The sequence below is a fragment of the Gobio gobio genome (assembly GCF_949357685.1).
Source record: "Gobio gobio genome assembly, chromosome: 12".
NCBI classification, from domain to species: Eukaryota; Metazoa; Chordata; class Actinopteri; order Cypriniformes; family Gobionidae; genus Gobio; species Gobio gobio.
In genome coordinates, this window is record NC_137105.1 from 41,290,516 (window position 1) to 41,306,580 (window position 16,065).

A 16,065-nucleotide genomic window follows, 5' to 3' on the forward strand; every position below is an offset into this window, starting at 1 on the left:
CAGTGTCTAATTGCAGACCTAATGTTGTATCACAAGTCTTATTTTAATGGTGAAAAATGACAATAGAAAGACATCAGTCCATTGTTACAAACCATAGCAGTTTATTAGGAAACATCAGTCAGAGCACATTCCCCCAGAATTCTCATTGGTGGTAGAGAGCAGCTTTACAGAAGAGTGAAAACTGACCAGAACCTACAAGCCGGCCACAGTGCGTGCTCGACAAATTACTTGCTTGGAAACTCCCAACCCTGAACATGCTTTTGTTACTTAAATTGTGAAAAATATTTCCTGGAACAAAAACATATTCATAGATACTGTGGGTTCAGCAGAAGACTGAGAGACTGTGCTCTTAACGGATGAGAGGGTACAGTGAGGGCCTGAGCCAAGTGCTTCTGCCCGTATAAACAAAACTACACATTCACAAGTGATTTACGAAGACTTCTTCTGCTTTTTCTTCTCTGCCTCCTCCTCTTTCTCCTTCTCTATTTCGGCGACCAGCGTCTCAATCTCTTTAGACTCCAGTATCTGTGAAAGGAGAGGGGTGCAATGTGTACAAATGTGATTGCTGAGACATTTCCAACAGAAATGGATGACGAGAATGTTGCATCAAGACGATGGTAAACCGATAAATATACAAAGAGAAAATCATAAATCAAATGTATTACCTTTAGGGGCTGGTTTCTCCGGATCACAGCCAGCTCGATGTTCTTGCCCCCGGATTGCACAACCTGTGCGGCACAGATCATATACAATTGTCTCAGCAAACATGTTGCATCCTGTCAACTTCATCATATGAGAGTCTGTTTGGCACGCATGTAACTACGGTAACATGGTGTTTACCTCTAGTAAGGCTTTGATGGCCAGTTTGATGGCATCGTTATCACTTGCGATGGCTTCGTCTGTGTAGTTTTTCTCCAAAAACTCCCTCACCGTCTTCGCACTGCGCCCAATAGCGTTTGCCTGACGACACGGGTGAGAAAAAGGTCAATACGGATGCAAAATGGGTAAAGTGAACATTGTGGAAACAAACTGCTCCCACTTTACCTTCCATGCATGGTATGTTCCAGAGGGGTCTGTCTGATATAGACGCGGAGTCCCATCATAGTCGAAGCCAACGATGAGAGCCGAGATGCCAAAGGGACGGCGTCCATTGCTTTGAGTGTAGCGCTGTTGCACAAGCCAAACACAATCAATAACGGTAGCAAAATATCCAATAGAGTGAGTGCAATTCAACTCTAAATGCATTCTTTTCTTATCTTTGAAAATGTATAAATGAAGACATTCATGAATGTTAACACTTTATTTTACAGTGAAATATTACAATAGTAATATTTATTATTTTGTTCAATATTTTACATAAAATGATAAAAATATTATTATTAGTCATTGATATATCAATCACACAATGCACAATGTGCAGCCCCACAAATAAGAACAGCAAACCACAATTTTTATCAGGGAAAAAAAATAGTAGATTTTCGCCTGATAGTCTCATCCTCAGATGTCCCACAGATCATTGGCTGAATGTCTGATGCATAAGGAACACAAAAAGGGAAACCATTCGAGACTTTTGAAGTCATCAACTGATTGGTTGAATTCTACAGGATTTCCAGGAGATGTGTATCGCGGTCTTTAACAGTCCACCTGGAAACAGCCGCCGTGACGCCAAACCCCCTCATGGAAGAAGAAAGCTGTCTTGTTTATAACTGTGTTCAACTGCGCTTATCAGAATCAACCAAACCAGGGGTCTGTTCTTCGTACCTCGCTTAATACATCCGAGATGATTTGACAGATCCCAGATCTTCTAATCGTGATAACTGATCTCTGGCTAATTTGGTTCTTCAAACGAGTTTGCAGATTGGATTAAAATATCTGGATTAAGTTATATGAGATTACTGCCCGTTCCTGTGTTCCCTGAAGAGGGCAGATGCATCGATACTTGAAAACACGATCAGCAATGCAGCGATTGGCTGGCGGCAAGCAACGTAATGACATCATATAACTAAAAAAGCCAACTGGCAAAACTTGACAAATAAAAAAACAACACGAATTTCTGGACTTTTATAAGGAAACAGCCAAACCAACATAAAAGTTATAATAGATAAATGAAATGTGCACTGTTTAAAAAAAATAAAATAAATAAATAAAATAATAATAATACACACATATATATATATATATATATATATATATATATATATATATATATATATATATACACACATACATACATACATATATATATATATATATATATATATATATATATATGTATGTATGTATGTGTGTATATATATATATATATATATATATATACATATATACATATACATATATATACATATATATACATATACATATATATACATATACATATATATATATATACACATATATATATACACATATATATATATATATATATATATATATATATATATATATATATATATATTTTATAGTATTTGTACACCCTTTACATTTTTATTTCAATGTTGTAATTAGCAATTCATTTAATTTTGAATTCAATTTGAAGCAGATTTGTTACCTGACAGCATTCATTAAAGTTGCTTAAAGGTGCACTCTGTTTATCAAATTAAATACATCTGAGTGTGTTGAAAATGAAGTTATGACGTTACTCTGTGCCTGCTATGACACTTGTTCACACTGCAGTGAGAGTAAAGCGTTTCTGCAAAATAAAACCGGAAACTGAGGGTAACACAGATATGACGCAATCGACTCCCTCACACGTCCCGGTTTCTTGGTTAAAATCATAGACTGTAAAAAAATATGGACGTAGTGTCCGTGACGTCACCCATAGGATTCTGATGAGCCGTTCTGAAGCACAAAGTAGGGACGAGCCATCTTGGCAGCGCGTCATCGCGCGTCACTCCCGGATAACAGAAAATGGGCAAAAAGGCGGGACGTGGGCGGAGCTTAATGGACGCGATGACTAACAGACAGCAGATAAATGGCTATCCACCTGTCACTCGAAATGGCCACGCCCTTAATTATGCAGAATTTTAAGGCTTTATATAATGTAAACGAATGGGTTATAAAAAAATTCACCCCCCTCACAGTTGTCATGAAGGGCAAAATGAGCCGTATAGACCAAAAGCACAATTTGTACCAGGCTGTAAACATGTTTTATTCTGCTGTAAAGTTGGCCATTTTAACATGGAGCTCAATGAGATTCTGCTCCCTTCTGGATCCTGTCCCTAGCGGCCAGTCGATGAATTGCAGTTTGAGGCACTTCCGTATTGGCTTCAAGAGAAACTGCGGGAGGTTGCCGCTTGGTTAAAATAGCAATTTTCTCACAATTTACAAATAGTTGGAAACATTTGGGATATTGTAAGTACTCAACTGGACAAAATATATAACACTGGCCTAGTGGTTTTTGGATATTTTACTGAAACATTTTTACATAGTGCACCTTTAAGGCTCAAGATCAAGTTATCTGCATCTCCTGCACTGCATCCAGCCATCCCATAATACCCATCATCACTCAAATGAATGCACTGCTCAGAGTAACTGTACAGCATGTCTGCCTTAACATTATAAAGTAATTATTCTATAAAAAATAAATCTGTCAATCAAATGGCTTTGTCTATGCAGTGGTTCTCAAACCTGTCCTGGAGGACCACCAGCCCTGCACATTTTGTATGTCTCCTTCATCTATCACACCTGATTCAACTCATGAGCTCATTAGTACAGACTGCAAGACCTCAAATGGGTGTGTCAGATATAGGGAGACATACAAAACGTGCAGGGCTGGTGGTACTCCAGGACAGGTTTGAGAACCACTCTATAGTATTACACAACATTATAATATTATCATCAAATACATTTTATATATTATTATTATTGTTATCATTTCAAATTATTATTGCCCCTGGTTCAGAAAGGAACTCTTGTTATAAAGTATCAGTGATTGGGACAAATGTTAAGTATCAACGCCACTTAAGAAGGTGCAATCTAACCCTGTTTACATTAAATAAACCTGCTTGCTTAAAGACCTGTTGCTATGACAGCAGGTCCAGGATGAGCGTCGAAGAACCAAACAATCTAAAATCATGCCAAATCGTCAACAATCAAATCCAGCTAACTGAGTTAGCGACATAAGAAGAACAGGGGGACGTTGATCCTGGAGGGCCGCTCTCTTGCAGAGTTTAGCTCCAACCCTAATCAAACACACCTGAAGCTAATCGCGGTCTTCAGGATTGCTAAAGTTACAGGCAGGTGAGTGTTTTTTTCAGGGTCAGAGCTAAACTCTGCAAGAGAGCGGCCCTCCAGGATCAACGTTCACCACCCCTGAACTAAACATTAGATTTTCAAAAATATGTGAAGTTTGGTGTGCTTTTTTGCAGTAAACTTGCACAATATTTATCTTAAATTAATCATTTATTAGGCACATGACGGTCTGTTAACATAGGGACATTGACTTTGCATTTTCACGCCCCTAAACATGACAAAACAAACTGTGATTGGTTGCTTTACATGTCGCTCCTCTTAGGCAGTCCTTGGAAAATGAAAGCTGTGATGGAGTCCAGACCTTTATCCGTCAGTCTGAAGGTCTGGCTACGCGAGACTAATGCAGCCATAACTCTCCCTCATGTTGTTCCAAAACCTGTATGACTTTCTTTCTTCTGCAGAACACAAAAGGCATTCTGAACAAAGCTGGGGCCCGTTCTTCGTACCTCGCTAACTCAGTTAGCTGGATTTGATTGTTGACGATTTGGCATGATCTTGGATTGTTTGGTTCTTCGAAGCTCATCCTGAACTTGCTGTCATAGTAACAGGTCCATAAGCTTAAACCTGCTCGGGTGCAGGCTTATTTCATGTAAACAGGATTAGATTGCATCTTGAGGTGATACTTAAAATCTGTCCCAGCCACTGCTGCTTTATTACAACAGTGCATTACTGAACCAGGGGCAATAATAATAATTTTAAATAATAATATAAAAATGTTATATTGTATATGTACATGAGAATGTATAATGTTGTGTATAATACTATAGACAGCCACTTGATTGAGCGATTTATTTGTGATGGAATAATTACTTTATATAATTTTATTTTTATTGGTTTACACACATGTTGTACAGTTAATCTGAGCCGTGCATTAAGTGATCACGGATATTATGGGAGTGGCTTGATGCAGCGCAAGAGAGGATAATTTGATCTTGACCCATAAGAAACTTGAATACTGTCACGTTACAAATCTGCTTCAAATTGAATTAAAAATTAAATTACAACATTGAAATAAAAATGTAAAGGGTGTACAAATACTGTATAAAATCGTGAATAAAAATAATTGGTAATCATGTTAAAAAAACAAAACATTTATCATTTATCTATTATAACTTTTATGTTGGTTTGGTCGTTTGGCTGTTTCCTTATAAAGGTTCAGAAATTCGTGGGTTTTTTGTGTAATTTGTCAAGTTTTTTGCCAGGTGGCTTTTTAATTATATGATGTCATTACGTTGCTGTCTTGACGCCAGCCAATCGCTGCATTGCTGATCGTGGTTTCGAGTATCGATGCATCTGCCCTCTTCAGGGAACACAAGAACGCACAGTGATCTTAGATCATTCAATCCAGATATTTTAATCCAATCCGCAAATTCGTTTGAAGAACCAAATTAGCCAGAGATCAGTTATCACGATTAAAAGATCTGGGATCTGTCAAATCATCTCAGATGTAATAAGCAACGTACGAAGAACGGGCCCCTGGTGTCCAAACAACATTGGACCCTACTGGCTTTTACTGTACGGACAAAAAAAACCAAGGCATTTTTCAATCTTCTATTGTGTTCCACAGAAGAAAGGAAGTCACAGGTCTGGATTGTGCATTTTTGAGTGAACGATTCCTTTAAATGGCCTGTATGTCAACTGGAGCGAGGGGCGTTACCTGTTTGAGTGTGGCGATATAGCGGGTGATGTACTCCACAGTAACTGGGTCCTCCACTGTGAGTCTGTGGCTCTGGCACTCTACTCTAGCTCTGTTGATGACAATCCTGGCATCTGCAGTCAGACCTGGACAGCACAGAAACAAACACATTTAAATGTAAAATCATGCCAAGATCAACTATATGCATTGTAAAGTTCCATATATTATAAACTTTTAACCCCTTAACTGTGAGAACAGATGTGAAAATGCAAACTTAAATGACTAATTCAAGAATGCTTTGGAATATAGACCTAAGTTTGGTCTTGTTTTAAAGAAGACACTCTGTAGATTAAATGAAAATATGAAAAAGTTATACAAGTTTAAATTTACTGTATATGAAATGTACTGTACTAAATATTTTTATTTCATATAAAATATATATTTTACTCTAAAATTACTATAAAAAGCCATATGTCTAACCAAGTTGTGTTCCAAATTTGAAGTTGATATCACAAAAAATTATTTTGTTTATGCGCTGTACCAAAAATAGCCACCGGTGTAATCCACATTCCATTTTTTTTTTTTAAAGGAACACGCCGACCTTTTGGGACTTCAGCTTATTCACCGCGTCCTATGTCTGACGCACCATGCAATGATATTACGCAGCGTCTGAAAATAGTCCCCAGCATGCTCTCTGTGCAAGCAGGTTGTCACGTTGGTTATGTTGATGGAAGTTTGCCTATTTTCAGGCGCTGCGTAATATCATTGCGCCGCTGCACCAATGGTACGGCAGCAAAGTTCATGGATTATTACGCAGGAATGAGAGTATAATAAATGGCAACTTTTCATTTTCCGTCGGTCTTAGTACACGATGTAACTATACACATCACAACATGTAAATAGGAAAATGTTGGTGTTATTTTGTCACTTATTGAGCAGAATAGGCTAGCTGGAGCCATTTACCTCCAGTCTTTTTGCTAAGCTAGGCTAGCGGTGGGTGCGTCAGACAGAGTTATGGCACGCACGGAGATGAGAATGGTGTGTATGGATCTAACTCTGGGGGATACGGTGAATAAGCTAAAGTCCCAAAAAGTCAGCACGTTCCTTTAATGGAATGTGTCTTCCACATGCCATTGATTTTTTTTAATACATTCTCCTGCAACAAATTAATACCTTTCTGTCCAAATATCACTTCTATCACAAAACAGTCACCAAATATGGAACCTTGAGACTCAGACCATTCCGACAATATGCGTTTTGTCAAGACTAGAAAAAAGGTTTTGTTTATAAAGTGGTTAAAATAAGTGTTGTAATATGAAAACTGACACCAGCCACTAGGAGAGGAGCCCGCAAGAAGAATTTAGAGTACCGTTTCTATGGTAACGCAACATCCGATTTCAAAATGTTTTTTAGTTCCTAAGCTTTCGAATGATACTTAATTTATGATGATTACTAAAATATGTCATATGAAAAATCTCACAAACATGACAGTGACAGTTAAAGGGATAGTTCAACCAAAAATTAAAATTCTGTCATTCCAAACCCGAATTAACTTCGTTCATCTTCAGAAAACAAATTTAGATATTTTTGATGAAATCTGAGAGCCCTCTGACCCCTCCATAGACAGCAATTTAATTAACACTTTCAAGGTCCAGAAAATAAAGACATTGTTAAAATAGTCCATGCGACTCCAGTGGTTCAACCTTAATTTTATGAAGCGACGAATATACTTTTTGTGCGCAAAAACAAACAAAAATAACAACTTTATTTAACAATTTCATTCTAGCCTGTGCCAGTCTCCTACGCAGTTTCCGTTGTAAATAGTGCAGCGCTCTCGAGATCTACGGCAGCCGATGCTGTTCACGTGAGCCCCACTGGAAGTAAGGAAGACTGGCACAGGCCAGAACGAAATTGTTGAATAACGTCTTTTTTTTGCACACACAAAGTTCTCGTCGCTTCATAAAATTAAGGTTGAACTTCTGGAGTCACATTGACAATTTAAAACGATGTTTTTACTACCTTTCTGGGCCTTGAAAGTGATTTGATTTGTGTTCTAAAGATGAACGAAGGTCTTAAATGTTTGGAATGACATGAGGGTGAGTAATTAATGACAGAATTTTCATTTTTGGGTGAACTATCCCTTTAAGGGCTTTAAAGACCATTTTGTCAAGTCAGTGGCACCAGTTGAAAGGGTTAAAACACAAAGTTAAAGGATTAGTTCATGAAAGTTGAAAAGCGTGACCTTTTCAACGTAATTGCGTTTTACGTGACGTCACGAGCGCGCATCTCTGAACAGAGCAAGGCGAGCATTTGTGCTTATAAAACTTTATTTATTTAAGAAAAAATGGCCGATCGTTTCGCTAGATAAGACCCTTATTGATTGTCTGGTACCGTTTGATGTGGTTTAAAGCCCTTTTGTAGCTGCACTGAACCTCTCATTTGGACCTTGAACCGTTTGGAGTTTATTGACTTCCATTATATGGAGAAATATCCTGAAATCTTTTCATCAAAAATTTTCATTTCTTTTCGACTGAAGACAGAAAGACATGGATATCTTGGATGACAAGGGGGTGAGTAAATTATAAGCAAAAGTTTATTTGAAAGTGAACTAATCCTTTAATATCAGCATTCACTTTCAGTGCATCTTTTCCATTCAAAAAAGTAAATTGACTGATAAACATCATAATGCCAGAACTATCCCTTCATGGCATTGATTATACGCAGAATTAATTAATCTTACCTGCAAAGGCCATGCACACATGTTCATCTAGGGCACATATCTTCCTGACTGTCCTCTCCTCCTGAAGCTTTGCCACTGACTTCTTCTCCACACCCAGGACAACAATATCCTTCCCCCTGATTCCAACCTTAGATGTACAAAAAACATTTCAGTTAACTTAGTTTTTAAAAATAAATCTTCGTATCTGAATACTGGAGACATTTACAGACAAGAAAATAATTTGGTGTGAAGGCACAACGTTCATTTTCATTCTATCTAAGTTAATCCTAAACTATGGGCACATCGCCCTCTACCGGAAATTTTGCCCGTCACACCGACGCAGTCTTAAAAATGAAACTACATGAATCATGCAGTTACGGCAGAAGCACAATACAACGTAATTCTAAATATAAACTATTAAAATGGCATTCACTTATTTATGAATCTTTTAACAGTCGTGATGTTTGAAATATATCTAGTAAAGCCAGTTGCTGGAGCTGAAACTTCATTGATTATTTAGTCGTCAACATTTTTAAAAGCCCGCATTAGCTCATTATTTTTCTTTTAGTGGTAACGTTAGTGTACTAGTGTTGAATTTGAAAGGCATTTAGGTACAAATGATTAAAATAAAGCGAATCAAATAATATAACTAGTTTAACATCAGGATAGCCCATGCTAATGTTAGCCGCAACATGCAAGTCACGCTTAGCTGTAACGTTAACGTATCAATAAACTTGCAACTAAATAAGCAAACACCCCAGCTGCTTCAAAAAGTCTTAATAAAGCAAAGTGTTTATTCCTGTATCCAGCACTTGATGGCTATGGTCATCTATCAACACATTGTGAGTGTATATATGTGTAGCCGTTAGCCACCGCGCTAAAGCTGCAGCTCAAATATAACCATATAAACACACTCACAGCTGTGGAGCCCTTCTTTACTGCTTCCTGAGCATATTCCACCTGAAACAGGTGACCGTCGGGAGAGAAAACTGTTATAGCTCTGTCATATCTAGCTGCCATTTCTGCACACTAGATACAAAAGCACAAATTTTTGGTGAATAGTTGCCTCTGACTTTCGACTCGCCGCACAGGAGGTTTCGAAATTGATTTGCGCATGCGCAACAACAGCGCGCATTGAATGGTGGGACTTGTAATCCTCAATGCAAGGAACTCATGTGATTTTATTTAAAAGCATCCCGTTTTCTCCCTGTTTTGTATATCTCATTAGATTTCTATTTACGTTTATTTAGTTATTGAATCATGATATGTTTTGTAAAACTACAAACGTGTACTCATGTTTAGTTTTTAAAATATTTTTTAGGGGGAATGGCAGAAATAAGACATTATTAATATATATATTAGTAATAATGATTTAGTGCAGGCTATTACTGTTTTTGACTATTTTTATCCATTAAATGCTACCTTGGAAAAAAGAATTTGACTTAATAAAAAAGTCTATCTCTGTCTAAGAAAACTGTCAAAACTATCTCCTTACCTTAGCCCGATTCACAACAGTAATCTTGAAATAATGTGTTATAATTTGAGTGGTACTGGTAGATTTCTGCTGGAAATTCGAAAATGACTTTATCATTACGTTGAGTCTGTATACATACAGAAGGAGTCCGGCTAGTAGGCTATCGCATGTGAGGATGCTGCAGGTGGTGGATCATTTATAGCCTTTTCTCACAGCAGCTGAAATAATTAAATGTATAATTTTGATGCCGGATTGTAATCCAGAAAGGTCCAAATGACAATCATCAGTGAGATTTACCTGTAGACGTAGTCAAAAGCAAATTATTAGGCTGTAACGAAATCTATCGGTAACACTAATAAACACTAAATACAGTCACGCAATGCTGATGTTGTTAACATTAAAGCTACAGTCCATAACTTTTTGTGCTCTTGCGGTTAATAAACAGAACTGCATGCAGAAGAACATTGCAGCCGGAGCTACTTCTCTGTGTTCATGTCTATGGCGCGTCACACAGGGACTGTGCTCCTCCGCAGCGGTTCCTACCAGACCGGTCTGATATAGTCCCAATATAAACACTTATTATAAGCGTACCATAATGATTCAGGGTAAGACAAAAACACGGTTTGGAAAATGGATTCATGTTGTACATTCTCATTATATAATTTTTGTCAATCTTGAACACAAAAAAGTTAGGGACAGCAGCTTTAACAACTTGAGAACAAAGTATAATAATAATTTGCACAGTTTGATGTGATATGAGCTAAGCGATCCTTAGATTTTATCACTGTTGGTAGCACAATTTATGTTGGTCAGAACAAGTGGCAGACACATACTTACTTGTTCAAATGACATTTTGCAGAGAAAATTCTTATTTTGGTACACTCTAAAAACGTTTACTATGATTTACTAATTTTTTTTGGTGAAACATTTTTACACTAAAAAAATTGAGTACATTTTAAAGCAGTGAAATCAATAACATACACCGTATGAGCTGAGAAAATGCATGTACAGAAAATTAAATAGATCAGAGTAACTACATTTGGTCCATTTACAAATAAAATTGAGTAGAAAAAAATTGGGGGGAAACATTTAAAAACCAATATATATGATTAATATTAACTGTTTTTATTTATGAGTAATATTAACTCTTATAGTATAACTTCAATATTAACTTTAATTTCCTCTAAACCTTTGTAAAATACTCCACACAACCACACTTATACATGACATCAGCCTTTAATGTTGATGAGCAATACAGCTTATATTACAGTTTTGACGTGTATAATATTGGCAACATTTAAACTCATGTAACAAACATTTTAGAAGTAAAAATTAAACATTTAAAAGTAATTCAACTGTAATCAACCTGTCTGTTGTTAACCCATTTCCGCCGTATCAGCGCTGTTTCTCGAGCCTGAGGGTGGACTTTGAACTTCAGACCGCCGTCCTGCGTTTCACTCGTTGCTCAAAGATGCTGCAACGCGCCTGACTCCATAACCTGCCAATAAACAAACAGTGCACAGTTTTAAGAACATTTTATCATCCAAATTAATTAACGTTATATTCATTATCTTAAGGAATAAAGTTGTGTGTTTTGAGCAAGGCACCAGGGGCTTCAAAGACAGATGCCACACTCATTTACTCACATTGCGTCCCTGTATGTTGATTTGCATTAAATAAAAAGATTTGAAGCACAGAAATGATTTTATAGATAAAATAAAGCACACAAACCTGAATTTCATAGAGGAAATTTTCCAATTCTGCGAGGCTGAGAAGAAGGAACTGCTCAGTCACACAAACTCCTCAAAATAACACCTATCTGGGTCCCATCATCAACCCATATGGGCAGACCCATGTAGGCCCCAAATGGGTATTACCTGGGTTACCCATATGGGCCCGGTATGAGCCCATCAAGAGACCCATCATCAACCCATCTGGGCTAACCCATGTGGGGCCTCCATGGAAACTTAGGACAAAATTAGCTGGGTCCCAGTTGGGTAGCCCAGGTGGGCCCCAGATAGCAGCCCTTTGTGCAACCCATTTGGGCCCCACATGGGTGTGTTGGCTGGGACATAGGGAGCCCGGCTGGGTGTGCCCATATGGGACCTACTTAGTTGACCCAAGTGGGCCACAGATAAGATGCCCATTTTGAGCTCATGCCCACTCTGTACCCCTGTAGCCCATGTTTAACCCATGTGGGCCCCACAAACACGTGCCGGTGCACAATGTAATGATAATTTCGCAAATAACTGCAATTGCAGGTTTCAAACAAAGATGATGACAAAGAGGTAAAACTTACGGACTGCAGCTTTAATTTTTATTTTTTTCAAATAAAAAGTAGTAGGTGTATAATATGTTTGAATTTCTGTTTCTTTGTTCTGCATTTGGCTATGTAAAAAATATTAATATTGTACTGTCTTTTAAATACATATTCGAGCAGTGCCAGCTTAAACAAATTCTGAAGACATTTTAGACAACAATCTGAGGGAGACAATATGCTGTCATGTCCACTCCAGAGCTATTTAGTCACTGTATTTACCTGTGATATCCTCAACAGTTTTGAACAAGTGACGTCTTTGACAAGTAGTACCTCTACAAGTACCTACCAACACTTTCATGCTTCTACTTCAAAGACCATTTTGGTGCCACCAAACCTCTCATCAATGCTTCATCAAGAGCACGGTAAACCTGCAGAGAACAGGCCACAAGTCTCCCGTACCTTATTAAAAATGTCCTTTTAATTAAATTCAACAAATAAGAATACATTAAACTAAATATGATGCATCTGGGAATAGTGAGGTTTGTGTTCCGAGACCATGGAGCAGTGTTCAAAGAGAGTGAAATGCCCACCCACTAGTATTCCTTAGCTGTGTATTCCCTCAAACGAAGCTAATGAGGACCTTCTGTGCTCGCTAACACTCACAGCCTCAGCATTTCTTACGGGAGTCACCTGTGTGGGACATAAGAGGTCTCCGAGCAAGTGTGACCCAGCTAATAACATATTAGGACTGTTCTGGAATAAACCAGGTTGTGGGGACTATAAACATATGGAAAAGTGCACTGGTGTGTGTCTGTTCAGAATCCTTTTTCTGATGTTTTCTGGGTTGTGTTACTTTAAAGATCTGTTACTGCGTGTGTTTACACACGTTTCTCAGTCTGAAATTATTATTTTTTTTAATAATGCAAAATGTGTCCATCTTTTCTCGGCATAACGAAATTTGTTGAGGTGCTGAACAATTTCAGGAGGTCAGTTACAAAGGAAAACATCTTGAATTTTGCAGGTAGAAAGCACCTTGCTACAACACAACCCAATTACAACTGCTTGACCTTGACCTCAGTTACAGAAACACTGAAGTAAAGTCTTTTTTTCATTTCTGATCCACTCTAGATCAGTCAGTTTTGTTCACCGTCTGAGCCGGGATCATCATCATTAGCAATCAGCTTCATCTCTGGCTCTGTAATTAGCTGATTAATAAAAATTAACCTTCAAAGTTCATTAATATCACACAATAATTAATCTTGATGTCCTGGTTTAAAAATGCCCCAGCTCTTTTTTCATTTCCAAGAATTGGCAGTGGTAAAATGTTCATAAAGATAATTGGCTCATGAGATTTCAAACACTGCAGATAATCATGCTGCCTCTCATGAGCGGCCTCTGTTGGAATGTATTACGGAATCTCTTGAGAAAATATTTTTTAAAGGGATAGTTCATCCTTAAAACATAAAAATTGTCATTTATTTGTCACAGAAGGACTAAATTATTGCAATAACAATGTATGTCCAAGCTGCTTTTCTTAATGTTACTTTCACTCTATGGAAGAAAGGCATTGTGAACATTCCTCGAAACTTCTCCATTTGTGTTCAGCTGAAGAAATAAAGTCGTGCATGTTTGGAATGACATCAGATGATGACATTCTTACTTAACTATCCCTTTAAGAGCTATAGTAAAACCCTCTATATTTTATATATAGACCAATCCGGCATAACATTATGACTGGTGAAGTGAATAACACTGATTAGACCTGTTAGTGGGTGGAATATATTAGGCAGCAAGTGAACACTTTGTCCTCAAAGTTGATGTGTTAGAAGCAGGAAAAATGGGCAAGCGTAAGGATTTGAGTGAGTTTGACAGGGGCCAAATTAAGATGGCTAGACGACTGGGTCAGAGCATCTTCAAAACAGCAGCTCTTGTGGGGTGTTCCTGGTCTGCAGTGGTCAGTATCTATCAAAAGTGGTCCAAGGAAGGAACAGTGGTGAATTGATGCACGTGGGGAGCAAAGGCTGGGCCATGTGGTCTGATCAAACAGACAGACAAATTGCTCAAGAAGTTAATGCTGGTTCTGATAGGTGTCAGAATACACAGTGAATCACAGTTTGTTGCGTATGGGGCTGCATAGCCACAGAACAGTCAGGCTGCCCATGCTGATCCGTGTCCACCGCAGTGCCAACAGTGGGCATGTGAGCATCAGAACTGGACCACGGAGCAATGGAAGATGGTGGCCTGGTCTGATGAATAACGTTTTATTTTGGTTTGAGGAGCACATCGAGTGTGAGGTGTTGACTTTGCCTCCAAATTCCCCAGATCTCAATTAAATCGAGCATCTGTGGGATGTGCTGGACAAAGAAAAATCCGACCCATGGAGGCCCCACCCTGCAACTTACAGGACATAAAAGATCTGCTGCTAACATCTTGGTGCCAGATACCACAGCACACCTTCAGGGGTCTAGTGGAGTGCATGCCTCGATGGATCAGGGCTGTTTTGGCAACAGAAGGGGGGCCAACACAAAATTAGTCATAATGTTATGCCTGATCAGTGTATATTTGTTTGAGATTTTATGAGATACTGGCAAATGACAGTGAAATTGTTTCTGTAGTTCTGGGGAAGAATGTTTAGTATGAAAATTACATTTCAGGATTTTTCCAAAGTTATTATAGCAGATTCACCGCAAACTATTTGTTTTAGAACAGTATAATAAAAACAACTGGATGCTTGAGGATATGAATCAGAACAGCTCTCATCCCTTGAGATGCTCTGATTGGCTGATACATTATTTCCTTCAGGATCTCCTTTCCGCAAAGGTTGCCTTTGCATGTCAATACTGTCTATTTACAGCAACACTAGGCCTATACACATATTCACAAACGGCCTAGCACTTTATACGATTTATTTAGGTACTGAAGATTCATACCCAAGAAATCTAAATCACTACTTAGATCCTTAATGGTAAAGCCAACTCGAATTTAGGGTGATTAGGATACTTTTAGCCATTGAGATGACTTGGAAACGACCCAAAGTGTTCATGCTGGCACCTCACAGAAGTGTTATGCTGTTGTGTCTTCATTGCAACATTGTGTCCTTTATTCACAAAACAGTCACAGACAAGTGTCTCAGCAGCTAATTCAAAACTCATTAGAAACAAGCAATTGCAGAGCGGATTCCCAAAGGGATGCAGCTTTCTAATCAACGTTCCCTATACTGCAAAGCCCATCCAACGGGGCGGCTCATAACTAACGTTCCCACTGAGAAATTAAACCGAGGCGTCATTATGAAAGGAGATGCTCCTCTGATGATTTCATTACTACGGTACCATATGTTTGATGGTATATTATAGATATTGACAAATGTTTATAGGGGCATTTTGTCTTGTCATTTATAGGGGCAAGTTGTGTCATTTCTTCACAAAAGGAATAATTAACCGAACACTGTGGACCAGGTCTACTACCTTTTTAAAAAATAAGGCAACATTTTTAGATAGCCTATCAATGAGTATAAAATGTAGATCAAATAGACTCACTAAAGTCTTTGGGTCAGTCTGAGGAAATCACCTCAGTACAGATTCTCTTTCAGAAGAGATTTCAACGTCTCAAACTGAGCTCAGATTTGTCAAGATAGTAAACTAAAACATCTCACATCAGATTTTTCCAAAACCCAACTATTTGAGATATTCTAGCCACATATTAGGCTATAGCAAAAATACACTCAC

The 16,065-nt window shown here is 38.1% G+C and overlaps 1 protein-coding gene across 1 annotated transcript; it reads right to left on the reverse strand.

Annotated features, from left to right (window-relative positions):
* Positions 1-9,726, reverse strand: psma8 (proteasome 20S subunit alpha 8). The gene is made up of 7 exons (XM_079831008.1): positions 9,525-9,726; positions 8,628-8,754; positions 5,909-6,033; positions 1,045-1,167; positions 841-960; positions 666-728; positions 1-525 (listed from the first exon to the last, which is right to left on the reverse strand). Exons 1-7 carry the CDS (start codon positions 9,624-9,626, stop codon positions 430-432), a joined length of 756 nt encoding a protein of 251 aa, XP_079687134.1. The 5' UTR covers positions 9,627-9,726; the 3' UTR covers positions 1-429.
* Positions 9,727-16,065: the final 6,339 nt, after the last annotated feature.